General features: G+C 39.3%; 1 protein-coding gene across 3 annotated transcripts in view; it reads right to left on the bottom strand.

Moving 5' to 3' along the window:
* Positions 1–8,547, bottom strand: part of map3k7 (mitogen-activated protein kinase kinase kinase 7) — a 29,674-nt gene extending 21,127 nt beyond the window's left edge. For all 3 annotated transcript variants that reach the window (XM_069686970.1, XM_069686988.1, XM_069686980.1), the window contains exons 1-6: positions 8,304–8,547; positions 7,693–7,812; positions 7,488–7,598; positions 7,315–7,380; positions 6,639–6,684; positions 3,828–3,966 (exon numbers count right to left, since the gene is read on the bottom strand). In XM_069686970.1, the coding sequence (XP_069543071.1) occupies positions 3,828–3,966; positions 6,639–6,684; positions 7,315–7,380; positions 7,488–7,598; positions 7,693–7,785 (455 nt within the window). In that variant the 5' untranslated portion in view covers positions 7,786–7,812; positions 8,304–8,547. The remainder of the gene's footprint in view (positions 1–3,827; positions 3,967–6,638; positions 6,685–7,314; positions 7,381–7,487; positions 7,599–7,692; positions 7,813–8,303) is intronic.
* Positions 8,548–12,411: the final 3,864 nt, after the last annotated feature.

Here is a 12,411-nt window from a genome sequence, read left to right as displayed (position 1 = left end):
GCCATCAGTAACACCACGTTAGCAGGGCTCAGACTGATAACACAGAGCTGTTTTAAATAAATGCACAGGCTTCCAGTGGTGGGCTATGCTGCTTTATGTACTTATGAAATTATGAAACAAGTCCAGTAAGTGTAAGAGATTCACCCGTCAGATGCCAAAACACAATATAGCAGTTTACAACATTAACAGAAAGGATTTCATTATCTAAGAGGATCTGAGAATCCAATGCAGTTCATTTACATGAAAAGTCACTAAACCCAGACCAGCTCATTTGAGGTACTGTTTACAGTAATGAAAGGATGAATGAGCAGGATTTTAATGTTTAAAATGTTTATAATTATTATACATTTTTGGTATTTAGACTCATATGAAATTATAGCCTGCCCTCTCAATTATTTGTCATAAACATAATAGGCCCTATTGTCCACCCGGCGCAAAGCGCCAAAGCGCACAGTGCAAGTGTGATTGCCATCTTCCACCCGGTGCAGTCGTCATTTTCACGCCCAGCGACCACGTTGTTTTAAAGCAAGTGACCTTGCGCCACTGTTAGCGCCCGCGGGAGTGCTGGTTTTGATATGAGGTGTGGTCAGGCAAACGGGTGGCTCGTTGCTATCCTGAGGACGCAGAAAGCGACTGCGCCTTAGACCAACAAAAACCTGGTCTAAAGTCTAAAGTCTATGGCGCAATCTGTGTTTGCTATTTAGAGGGCGCATTATGGACATACATCAGGGACAGGCTGCAAGCTTTGGTTTCCCTCCTCACCTTAAATCCTGATACTGCTTTCGGTTTGTTACCGATCTGCTGAGAAGGGCAGGAAAACGTGGACAAGCTCACCGCTGCCTCCACACACACCTACTTCACCTTAGGGAGATTCCTGCTCGAGCCATGCATGGGCCAAAAATAGGGATGCACCGATCTGATACTGACTCAAAAAGCTAGATCAGGTATCTGTGACAATGGGCCGATCTATGGGGCCGATCTATTAAATGCTGTTCTATGCTATTTTGTGTTTACAGCAACCACGTGCGTGTACTACGTCACGTGTCATCATCGCACTGGCATTTTGCTAGACGGAGAGCTCAGAGCTAACATGGAGGAGCTAAAAACAAAGGCTCAGCAGTTTGGAGGCATTTCACACTTGTTATGCCAACAACTTCTCCCACTACTAGCAATATTTGCAAAGCAAATGTTTTGAGGGCTGGTGGTAGCATTACAAAATATAACACAACTAACCTAATCAAGCATCTCAACAAGCATCATGCCAAAGAATACGAGTTCAACCAAACAAAAAAGGAACGAAACGAAGCAGCTAACTTTGTCGGCTGCATTGCAAAAACGTGAAAAACTTCCCAGTGATGGTTTGAAAGCGGGAAAAATGACAGAGAAGGTTCTCAAATGTATTGTTTTGGACGAGCAGCCACTGCAAAGAGTTGAAAACGAGGGATTCCGCCGCCTGCTTGAACACTTGGAACCACGGTACAGTTTGCCATCACGTAAATATTTTTCTGAGACCGCTCTGCCTGAACTCTTCAAGAAAGTGTGTGAACACTTATCGACAGAGTTAAAAGACCGTAACCGCGATGAGCTTCACCACAGATATCTGGAGCTCTGACGTTTCCCTGTTCTCACATTTAAGCTGAACAGTACACTGGCTGGACGCGAGTTTGCTGCCTCTGCGTCAAAATACCTCAGTGCCCCCTGCACTAGCGTCGAGAGCGAAAGACTGTTCAGCTCAGTGTCCAACATTGTGGATGAGAAGAGAAACAGACTGCCGAGAGAGCAGAAATGCTTGTTTTTATGAGAAACATTGCTGCTTAAGTGAACACGGAGCAATAGCAGGTCCCCCTCTCTTACTGTTATGATCTCACATAAGCAGCCATTTTATTTTATACAGTAATTCAAATATTGTTTGGCACAAAATGTTTATAAAGAGTTTTAATTCCTGTTTATGTGGCAGGTTTTGTTTTGAGGAAGTTACATCTATTTGTGAATGTTGATTTAATTTTTATATTTGTTCAGCTGCTATTAGTGCTATATTATTTTATACTTGAATTTAAATTTCTATTAACACTAAATGTTTACAAAGAATTTTGAGTACAAGGCTACTTGTTTACACACATTCAGTAGAGAACTGAATTCTTTAGGATTCAATGTTTTTTTTGGGAGATTTAATTTTCTCATTCGATGCAGTTGTTTTGTACTTGAATTCCTGACCAATCCCTTTGCTGCATTAAAAAGATTTTCAGTTAAAATGTAATTCCTGTTAGTTTAAAAGAAAATTCACCAAACTGCTGGTATACATTTATAATTGTTATAATAAATAACAATTGATATTTATATGTGTATTTATTTCATTTTTTTTGACAAAGTTAGGAAAGCCAGATGTTGCCTTACACATAAATGATTCCCAGTCTCATACTCACAGTGAGGAATAAAGGTTATTCATTTAACACTGGTATCGGATCGGTACTCGGTATCGGCAGATACCCAAAGCCCAGGTATCGTATCGGTATCGGGACTTACAAATTTGGATCGTTGCATCCCTAGTCAAAAACTACAGAGACCGACACAAAGCTCTGCAAAATGCGAGCTCATTCAGACGCACGCTCTCTATAATATAGCAGAAACCGAAACACACTCACACACACGCAACTAGGAGATAAATTAATTACCATACTCAAACATAACTACCTGTGGCACCAGCAATTGTGCGCACAGATATAAAAACATTGTCCAGTGCCAATTACGCACGCAGTAGACCACACAGCCATGTGATCCAGCAGCAACAATAAGTCAATAAACAAGTGTCGTTGCTGTAAAGAGCTCCATGTGTGACGGAGGCGAAGCAGACAGACGCACACAGTCGACTTCCTCCTATAAAAACTAAACCCTGTACCTTCCTGCGGGGTTGTTCGTGTAACCTCTGCGAAACACATCGGAAAGTAATGTCTTATTTCTCTGTTTTACTGCTTTATTTACATTAACAGCGCTCGCTCTCTTCACTTCCTGTCTATGTCACACGACAACCACTCTCTCACTCTCAGCAGATTTGGGTTGAAAGCTGATCGTAGACGTGTTTTGTTCTTTTCCAAAGCTTCGGTACTATTGAACTTAAAAATAACAGACAATGAACCTGATCGTTTTGGTATTAAAAAAGTTTTGAAGTACCAAAAATGTTGACAACCTTACTGATCACTGAAAAACAAAACATTTTGTTTATTCACTGATGTTGTTGAACTGGATAATATTTTCTGGTTGTCCCTCTGAGTTTTAGTGTTTCCAATGCTGCCTAAGAAGCTTTGGACTGGCAGGAGGACATTATGATTTCAAAGTGAAGTTGACCTTTGACTTTTTCGTTACAAAATGTCACCACCTTTTATTTTATTAGAGATTTCTAAGAAATTGTGTCACAATTTGTGAGTGATTTCTTGAGCACAGGTTTTTGGAGGTCTCAGTGACCTTTGACCATCAAAATCTGATCAGTTCATCCTTGAGTCCATGTGGACATTTGTGCAAAATATAAAGATGTTCCCTCTGGTCTTGCTGAGATATGGTGTTCACAATACGTACAGTCAAACAGACGGACAATCGTCATCGAGCTATTATAATATGAATGAAGAAGACAGAAAGAATCGTTCCAGGAAAATAAGGAAGTGATACACTTTCAAATAACCTTAGTGAACTGTCGTCTTGTATTCAAAAAATGTGAACTGTTGTCTGTTGTGAAAGCATTTAAATGTAAAATAAACATTTACAGGAAATCACAAGGCACTTTGTTGGCTCAGTGAAACAGGAGACAAGAGAGTGTGAGGTGAGGAGGAGCATACTTGGGTGGCTTGAGGTCCCTGTGAATGAGAGCCTTTGGTTTCATGCCATGGAGATAGGCCACGCCCTGGGAACACTGAAAACACCAGCTCATGGCATGGGAGGCAGTGTAATAGGGGAGGGGTTCAGCACCATGCAGCACTGTGGACAAGAGAGCACAGTCACGAACACCAGCACGGACAATAAACCCCCACAGCAACCAGGCCGTCATACACACACGATCACACACACCACCACATACACAGGGCTGACCACCTCTCTCTTTCAGCTCCTTGAACAAGATAATTACAGGAGGACAAACTGTTCAATAACATAACTAACACCTTCACTGAATGACATCAAAGTTATGGCACCATAGAGCAGCTCCAAGGAATAACTTTGATAGAGATTCAGTGACTCGGGAGGAGAATCTCATATTGTGGGATTCAGCTCCCGGAAAAACTTGCCAATCAACCACTGATGTGTCTTTGGAAAACAGATACAAGCCCCAGTTTTGTTACCTTCAACAGTTCTTTTATAGGTGAGAACCTCAAACTGCATGTATAAATAATCAAAGGTAATGACTGTTTCCAGTTTATTACTAGATCTGGGAACAAAGCATCATTAGTTTCTAAGTGAACCAACCGATGTTTTATTAATTTACAGGCTCTAAAATGTTATGATTTAGTTGAACTAAAAACTGCACAGGTAATTTACAAAGCACAAAATAGCCTACTTCCAAACTGTATTCAGAGGTTGTTTACAATTAGAGACAGAACTCAGGGGAACCTTAATAAACCTGTGGAATAGCTCTGATGTAGAGTTTAAAATGTGAAAAAACTGATGTATGATGATTGTTTTTCTTTGTTTTTGCTTCTTACTTGTTCAGTATGAACTTATTTTCTTTTTGTAAGAAATGTTAAGAACTTTGTTTGTTCTGCTTTGGTATGATACAACTAAAGTTAAGTCATTAAATGGTTGCCTAACAGAATATGTTGTGTAAAAAGGGTAGGCATGATAAGCCCTAGCTTCAAACTACACCTTTTGGTTGTATTTATTTGTAATGTTTACATAACTTCTGTGTTGTTGTTTTTTAGGGGGGAGATATTGTTAAAGGGGGAGTATTATGCTAAATTCAAGCTTCATATTTCACTCTGTGATACCTGTGGAGTAGCTTAGCATAATTTACAGTTAAAAAAACCTTCCAATTTTTCTTACACTGGTGTTCTGTGCAGGCCCTCATACGGCAGCCTGGGGATTACTCTAACTTACTTTTACCTACATATTTGAAACTTCACCCACGTTTCGTCTGGACATCCAACATTGTAACGGTATATATATGTGTTAAAATGTGAAACAGCATAATACCCCTCTTTAATGCTGACCGAAATAAATAAATGAAAAGTCTAACGTGTCTAGAAACACGAGCATCGTACAATCAGACAGATTGTAAAAAAACAAACAACAGTTGGTCAAGATATAAAGTTAGTTTATATAAAGAGTAATTCTGATGTTTTTTTTAAATAAAAAATCAAAAGTTTTGGAATTGCTCCACTAGATAAATTCGGCAGCCCCAAAACTGGCAGGAATAGTTTTAAAGTTGTGAAGATAGACTCTTTTTTTTAAGAGTAAGGCTATTTTTTTAACCAGAAATGGACATTAAATCGCTCTCTTCAAAGACACCAGACTTCATTGACAAAAACAGTAATTTCACCTCGCAGGACACAGGAGTCGCTGGTCTACTGCTGGCTCAATTGGTTAGTATTTTTGTGTTCTTGTATGTTTCACAGCTATGCTTTTGCTGAACCAGCAATTATATACACAACAGTCACTCAAAGACACAAATAAACTAACGGCGGTAAATCAATAACTTCCTTGTTTTTGAGAGCGCTGTAATGTCCGTTTGTTTTAATAAAATAATAATCTTACTCTTTAACAAAAAGGTCTATAGCTGTAGGGATCCTTTCTGAAGTGTTGTCAGACACTTTAACAACAAGCATTTTCAGTGGAAATACTTTGATCAGCCTTTACAGCCTGTTTCGAAAGAGAGGGCTGAAGCAATCTAATGATGCAATTCCAAAACTTTTGCTCCAATCAGGCATTGAGATCCCAAAATGTGTCAAATCTGGCCCAGGTTTAGAAATACCAGAATTCCCCGCTTTGAGAATCAACGAGAAGTTGGCTTAAATAACCTTCCAATCATCTGACTGCTCTTATTTCCTTCATGTTAGGAACTTATTTTCAGTGATGTTGCTCTGTTCTCAGATCAAAACAATTTTAGACAAATAGTAGAAAACAAATTTAAGAAAACGAGAACCAAATTGCAACAAACACAATAATTCTTCCCTGGAAACACCAAAGCTCAAACTATATTTTAAGATCTGTGAGTAATGCATTTGTATTAATGTGCGGTAAAAACCCACATTCATTAAGTCACACGTATCTTTCACCAGTGTATCCCCTACTTACTGAGGATAAGGTAACAGTGTTGACGTCAAGTTCCATGGTGCTGGCACAGACGATGTGTATCTTTAATAAGACATTATAGTAGTGCTTCATGTTCTTGTTTGTTCCACCTCACTATAATATATGATATATTTCCAAGTTCCATTCTGGATATTAAATATCAGGGGCAAACAAGGCTGTACTGCATGTCACTGTGCAAAGACTATCACAGAAAGGAATCAGACAAGTGACTGATCATGCAAACAGTGGGAGGGTTAACTGAACAGGGCGGCTTCTCATGTCTGTGCAAGGCTGTGTTCATTTCACCACTAGCAAAGTGGAACAAATGCCGTCATCTGTAAAGCAACAGTATCACTTTCTGGACTCACCATTGTACAGTGACCCCCCTTCAGCATATTCCATAACAAGGCAGACCTGAGGGGTAAAAAGTCTTCAGAAACTCACAGATTCAACCAGACAAGCAATACAAATAAACATGTAACGATGTGTAGTTACAGAAGAATCACAAAACTTTTGAACCTGGGTCCTATTTTTCATCTGTTTAGGGATCTAGGCAACTAAAAGGCACAAAAGTTTTAAAATTGCTCCAGTAGAGTGCTTCAGCTGGCAGCCGCAAAACAGGCTTTAGTGGCTGAATCATAGTCGCTGAGGGCAAATACGCCAATCAAAGTATGTCCACAGAAGGTGCTTGGTTTTGCCACTGGCAGGCTCAGCTTTTTATTCTAACGATCTGTCAAGATTACAGAAAGGATCACAACAGAGAAAGAGCTTTTAATTCAGGAAGAAGATGCTTTTTTAACCAGAGAGAGTTGTTACATCGCTCTCTTCAGTGCAACCAGACTCCATTGATAAAATGGTCAATTTAGGATGCAGAAGAAGGGTATTCTTTCACGGGTGCTGGCTGTAATAAACTACTGGAGCAATTTCCAAATTTTTTGTGACTATTAGTCATTTAGACCCCATTTATTTAAAAGTATGACCCAAATTCAAAAATACAGGAATCCCCGTTTAAGAGAGCACAAGACATAGTAAAATTTAACTTACTGGATTATGACACGAGCCATACAGCTTCACAATGTTGGGGTGATTCACACGTGAAAGCTGCCGGAGCTGAAGACAGAGAGGAAAACATTTCACTCAAGCATGCCGTCGCCACACATATTTATCAGCCAGACTATCACTACCAGTACTCTGCTCTGCTCCTGCGACAACCATACCTCAACGATAAAGGCTTTCCTCTCTGATTCGCTCTCAATGGTCTTGATTGCAACATCTTTGCCTTTCCATTTGGCTTTGCAAACAACCCCGAAGGCTCCTCTCCCCACCACCTGACAGTGGACAAATAACAACAAAGTTACTCCTATCTTAGCTTAGAGCTTAAACAGCTGCATGTTCATGGACACAAACATAAACACAACCCACCTCCTCAACTTCAATATCCTCATAGTTGATTTCTTCAAACGGATATCCAGTTGGTGTTTCTAGTATATCAGCGGATGGTAACGACAGAGACATTACTAGCCAACTTTAGCTAGCAACTTACTGAAAAGAAACGAGACAGATAAAGGATAAGTGCTCGGTTATAGGTAAATGTTTATAGGTGATAGGCAACAAGCACAAGGATGCGCAGGCAAGGATAAATTCCTCTTTCACAGGGGCGTAATAGTTGTATAACTACCTTGCCATTAGACAGGAATAGCTTTTATTAACATAATAAATAGCACGGTTAGTTTCACACTCTGTCGCGAGCTGTCAAACAAGATACAACGGCTTAACGTTAGCCTTCTGTCAGTTCGTATGATGCAGTCTGCCAACTGGCTAACCGCGTAGCTAAACTAGCAAGCTAACTGCTAACTGTCACTGACATTTAAGAGTGCTAGAAGTTACCTTTTCCTTACGTAAAGCTAAGCTACATGCATAAGGTATCACTGTAGACCGGTGGAGACGACAATTTAACACTACCATTATATTACCTCAATCGCAAGTAATAACAAACTACAAAAGGCCTGCAGTGTATTTGCTAGCTAGCTTACATTAGCTGGCTGGCCTGGATGCTAACGCTAGCTGCCGGGACTTGGCTAGTAGCTTCACCAGTCGAACCCTTCGCAGTTGACTTGTCACCAGCGCCGCCGGCTCTCTGGACATGGGGATATTTTCTTCTATTCATGAACGGAAAGACGAGTAATAACATCCATGATTTAAAAATAGTCTTTCTATTTCCACATGACAGCCAGGCATAACTTTTTCACAACTCGTCTAGCTGGCTTGCTAGGAGTGTATTTTTATTCTCGGCAGGAGCAGCTCCATCCGGAAGTGTGTGCGCACTGCAACTCTGTTCGATGTTCAACAAACAGGAGCTTTCATTACAACCTTTGAAAAAACACAAAAATTCACTTTAATGTCCTAACTTTTTGGAGTGGAAATAATGTTAACTACCTTAGTATACTACTTAATAGCATCATATTGTATTTTTTTGTATAAAAAACCTAATCTGACATGTATCTTATCATTATAGCTTCAAGTAAATAGTAGGCTAATAAAAGGTAAAAACAGTGGTAATTATGTTGAAATGTTTACTCTATCTGACAGTAGGAGTACTACTGTTTTTGTACAGTACATTTGTATTATACTTCTATGTTTACTGCTATATGCTTATTTGCTTATCTATTATTTATTGCAATGCACCAATGTTCCTTTTATGTGTAAACCTACTTGGCTATAACCCTGATTTTTGTTATAAATGATGCATAATAATACTATAAATTTATTTACGGAAAATTTTGAATAGCCTACAGGACTTTCACTTAAGAATCCGAATACTTCTTTGTCACAGTTTGATTTCACTCCATTTCTTCTACTAATTGGCATGCTGTTAATTTTTGGTAAATTTCCCACACCAAGGTATGTTTTTTTTATTTTCATATTGCACTAATCAAAACCAGGATTAAAAAGTGTTCTACTCAATTCTACACAGTGTCAAGTAATAAAATCAGCAGACAAATGAAATAAAACAGGAACAACTTAACTTATTGGTTAACTGACAATAAATTATAAAACTCCAAGGATTAAATATAGATATCATAAGAACAGTGCAAAAACAGCACTTTTAAAAATAAGCCAGATAATCTTAAATTTAGTTGAATTTTTCTTATATTGAGCAAAATGGGGAAAGCCCATTTTGCTTGGCATTCTTAAAACTAGCATAAAAGTCCAGCCACTTAAAGGACCGTAATGGGCCTAAAAACTAGACAAAAATGCCCAAATTTAAGGAAATTTTGCTTCTTACAAACAACCAAAACTCTATTATCTGTCTCTTAATTCACTGACTTTAAGAATCTTAATCTAAGATTAATGATAAGCACAAAACAGCTTGAAATAAGAATCAGTTTCATCAAACAACATAATAAAAAAACGGCGACTTTGTCTTTAATTAACTATTCTTATTTGTATATTTCTTTTATTAAAAAAAGACTGAAAATTATTTGGCAAAATTGAGTCGATCATTCAGGACAAGACCACTTTCTCCAGTCACACATACCATTCAATCATTAACAGATTGTGTTCTTATTCTTAAAACAAGGGAAACAATCTTGTTCCTCTGCTGAGATATTATGCAAACAATTGTTGTGGCTAGTTCCTGGTTAAATCTATCTCAGTGAGCTGGAATGTCTTATTAAGGGGGGTAAGATATATTTTCTTAAAATCAGATACATTAAAGCAAAACATGCTTGACTTGATAATTTGTCTTTTTAGACAAAGAATAAGACTCATTTCACAGAAACAAGTTTTCTTGTTTTCTTGTCCGAGGAGCACGAACAGTAAATGCTCACTCTTTGTAGTCTTTAGTGTAAGATGGGATCAGTCAGCAGGTTTCTGTGCATTGATTGGTAAGGGGAAAGCTGTTCAGATACATATTCTAGGGCCAAACCATGAAGAAGTAAGTGAAATAATTAAAATCGATCCTAAAAGAAATGGCCAGCTTGTGTAATGCCATTAAAATTGGAGTAATGCGTTCACTTGTTTAGGAGGTTAGGCTGGGTCATCCATAAGTGTTGCATGTTACTGTGGCTCTGTAAGCCAGTGATAAAGGATAATATATGTGACTGTTGCGTGAAATACAACTTGTTGGTTTTGTTCGATAAGTGAACTTTGAGTTAACTTCTGCTGACCTTTGATGTAACAATTTAGCCTGGCAAGCAGGACCCTCCTTGATCAGGCGAGTAACACTTATGTAATGTCAAAATTACATTTGTGAGGAGGAGGGATGTTATATAAACATTACACTTGATGAATGCTAATTACATGCTCCACTCGCAGGGAGTAATAAAGCAAGTTCCCAGTGGAGGCTTTCCAAACCACTAAGCAAGCACAACTCATACTAATGAGCATGAACTAATTTGTTGTGATATTGAACAGAGGGTTGTTAATAGCCGGAGCATCCCTCTCCCCTGAAATAATTATTCTAATCGCTCATTTCAAAGGTGATTAAAACGCTCTCACCTGGCTGTTTTTCTGGGACTACCTGCATCGGCATATGGTTTGGGACCTGCGGTCAACAGGAAGTTGCATGTTTGTTTACTCTCTCAGCTGCTTCCAATCTTTGAAGAGTCAGACCTGCCTGAACCGCTCTCGGTCTGGACAGACGGTGACTTAGAAAGGAGGCGTCCTTGCACCATGTGGCTTCATCATCATGCAGCAGTGTGACGGAGGTGATGCTGAGTTGTAATATCTTGTAATTCCACGGTGACATTTACCAGCTGGGGATGGAGTTTAATGTGATCTTTGACAGACACTGACTTTGAATGCACGAGGTTTGTACTCATGGCTCTATTTCGTGATAGGTTTCAGTCTAGTTTCTGAATTCCAGTGTTTTTAAACCTCTGCACTACTTTTACATAATTTGTGGTCTAACTGACTAAAGCGCACTTTTAACGCAGGCACAGATTTTTGCCAATTCCAGCATTGTCCTAACAGCGGGAGATTTCCCTCTTGGATGCAAGGGTCAGACAGGGGACATGGCGGGAAAAGAACCAGTGGTCCCTGCATCTGGGGAACAATTTCTGCGTCTGCCTTCACTACCAGAAGCTCCTGGTCTCTTCGTCTCTGCAGTCTGCAGACATCTTTATTGTCGTCTTGTAAATGATCCTTCTCTTCAACATCGGATTTTTTTAAATCTTCCTGTTATGAGTCGCACTCCTGGTTACACAGCGGTCACATGACATTAACCTCATCGCCCCGACCGCTCGCCCGCTCGAACCACATATCAGCTCACCCCAACCTCGTGTGGACATTATACTCGGAGGCTGCAGGAGAAAGGCCGCATGAAGTATATTTCAGACGTGCAGTGCTTTTGTGAAAGGACCTACATAAAGTTTTTAGAATTGCTGCAGCAGATTGTTTCAGCCGGCACCCACAAATTCTTGCAATGTAATGGTTTACTGGGTTATTGTTTGACTTTGGTGTTTCGAATGGTTAGTTCAGACCCAACAAAATGTCTGTATAGTACACAATAATTACACAAAATAACTTACAAACTGAGGCACAATAGATGGGCAACTCTCTTACTCTGCGGGGTAAAATTATGGTTTTTGTCAATGGAGTCTGGTGGCTTTGAAGAGAATGATTTATCTGGTTTAAAAGCATGGTACTGTGGAGCTAATACTGGAGCAATCCAAAACAGTCTTTTAGACCCATAAATATGTAAAAATAAATAGTGCCCAGATTTAAAAACTCTGGAATTAGCATTTTAGGGGTGTTAAGGCCCATTGTGTCTTGAGGTAAGATGGAAATGAACATTCAGGGTTTTGTTCCACCTCGTGTAACTCCCCTTTCACGTCTCATGGTAAACAGGAATGTTGCTGCAACACACCAAAAAGTCTCTTGAGCTCCAATTTAAGATTCTTGTGACCGCATTTAGAGCTGTGTGAGGACAGACGCCTGCCTTCATCAGAGAACTACTGCAGCCTGAGATTACCTGCAGGTTCCTGAGGTCTTCTGATCCAGGGTTGTTTCTGACTCGTAAACTTTGAAACACTCTCCTTTTGGAGTGTAGTTCTGTGGATCTTTAGCTCAATTATACATTATTAGACTACCTTTTCAGCTGTTCTAATATCCATTTTTTATGCCTGTTGCAAAGTGCTA

The sequence above is a fragment of the Semicossyphus pulcher genome, unplaced genomic scaffold, assembly GCF_022749685.1.
Source record: "Semicossyphus pulcher isolate SPU_LCO1_2020_fin unplaced genomic scaffold, fSemPul1.0.p SCAF_11, whole genome shotgun sequence".
NCBI lineage: Eukaryota > Metazoa > Chordata > Actinopteri > Labriformes > Labridae > Semicossyphus > Semicossyphus pulcher.
Note: the sequence above shows the minus strand (reverse complement) of the source record. Positions and strands in the feature narration are given on the sequence as shown.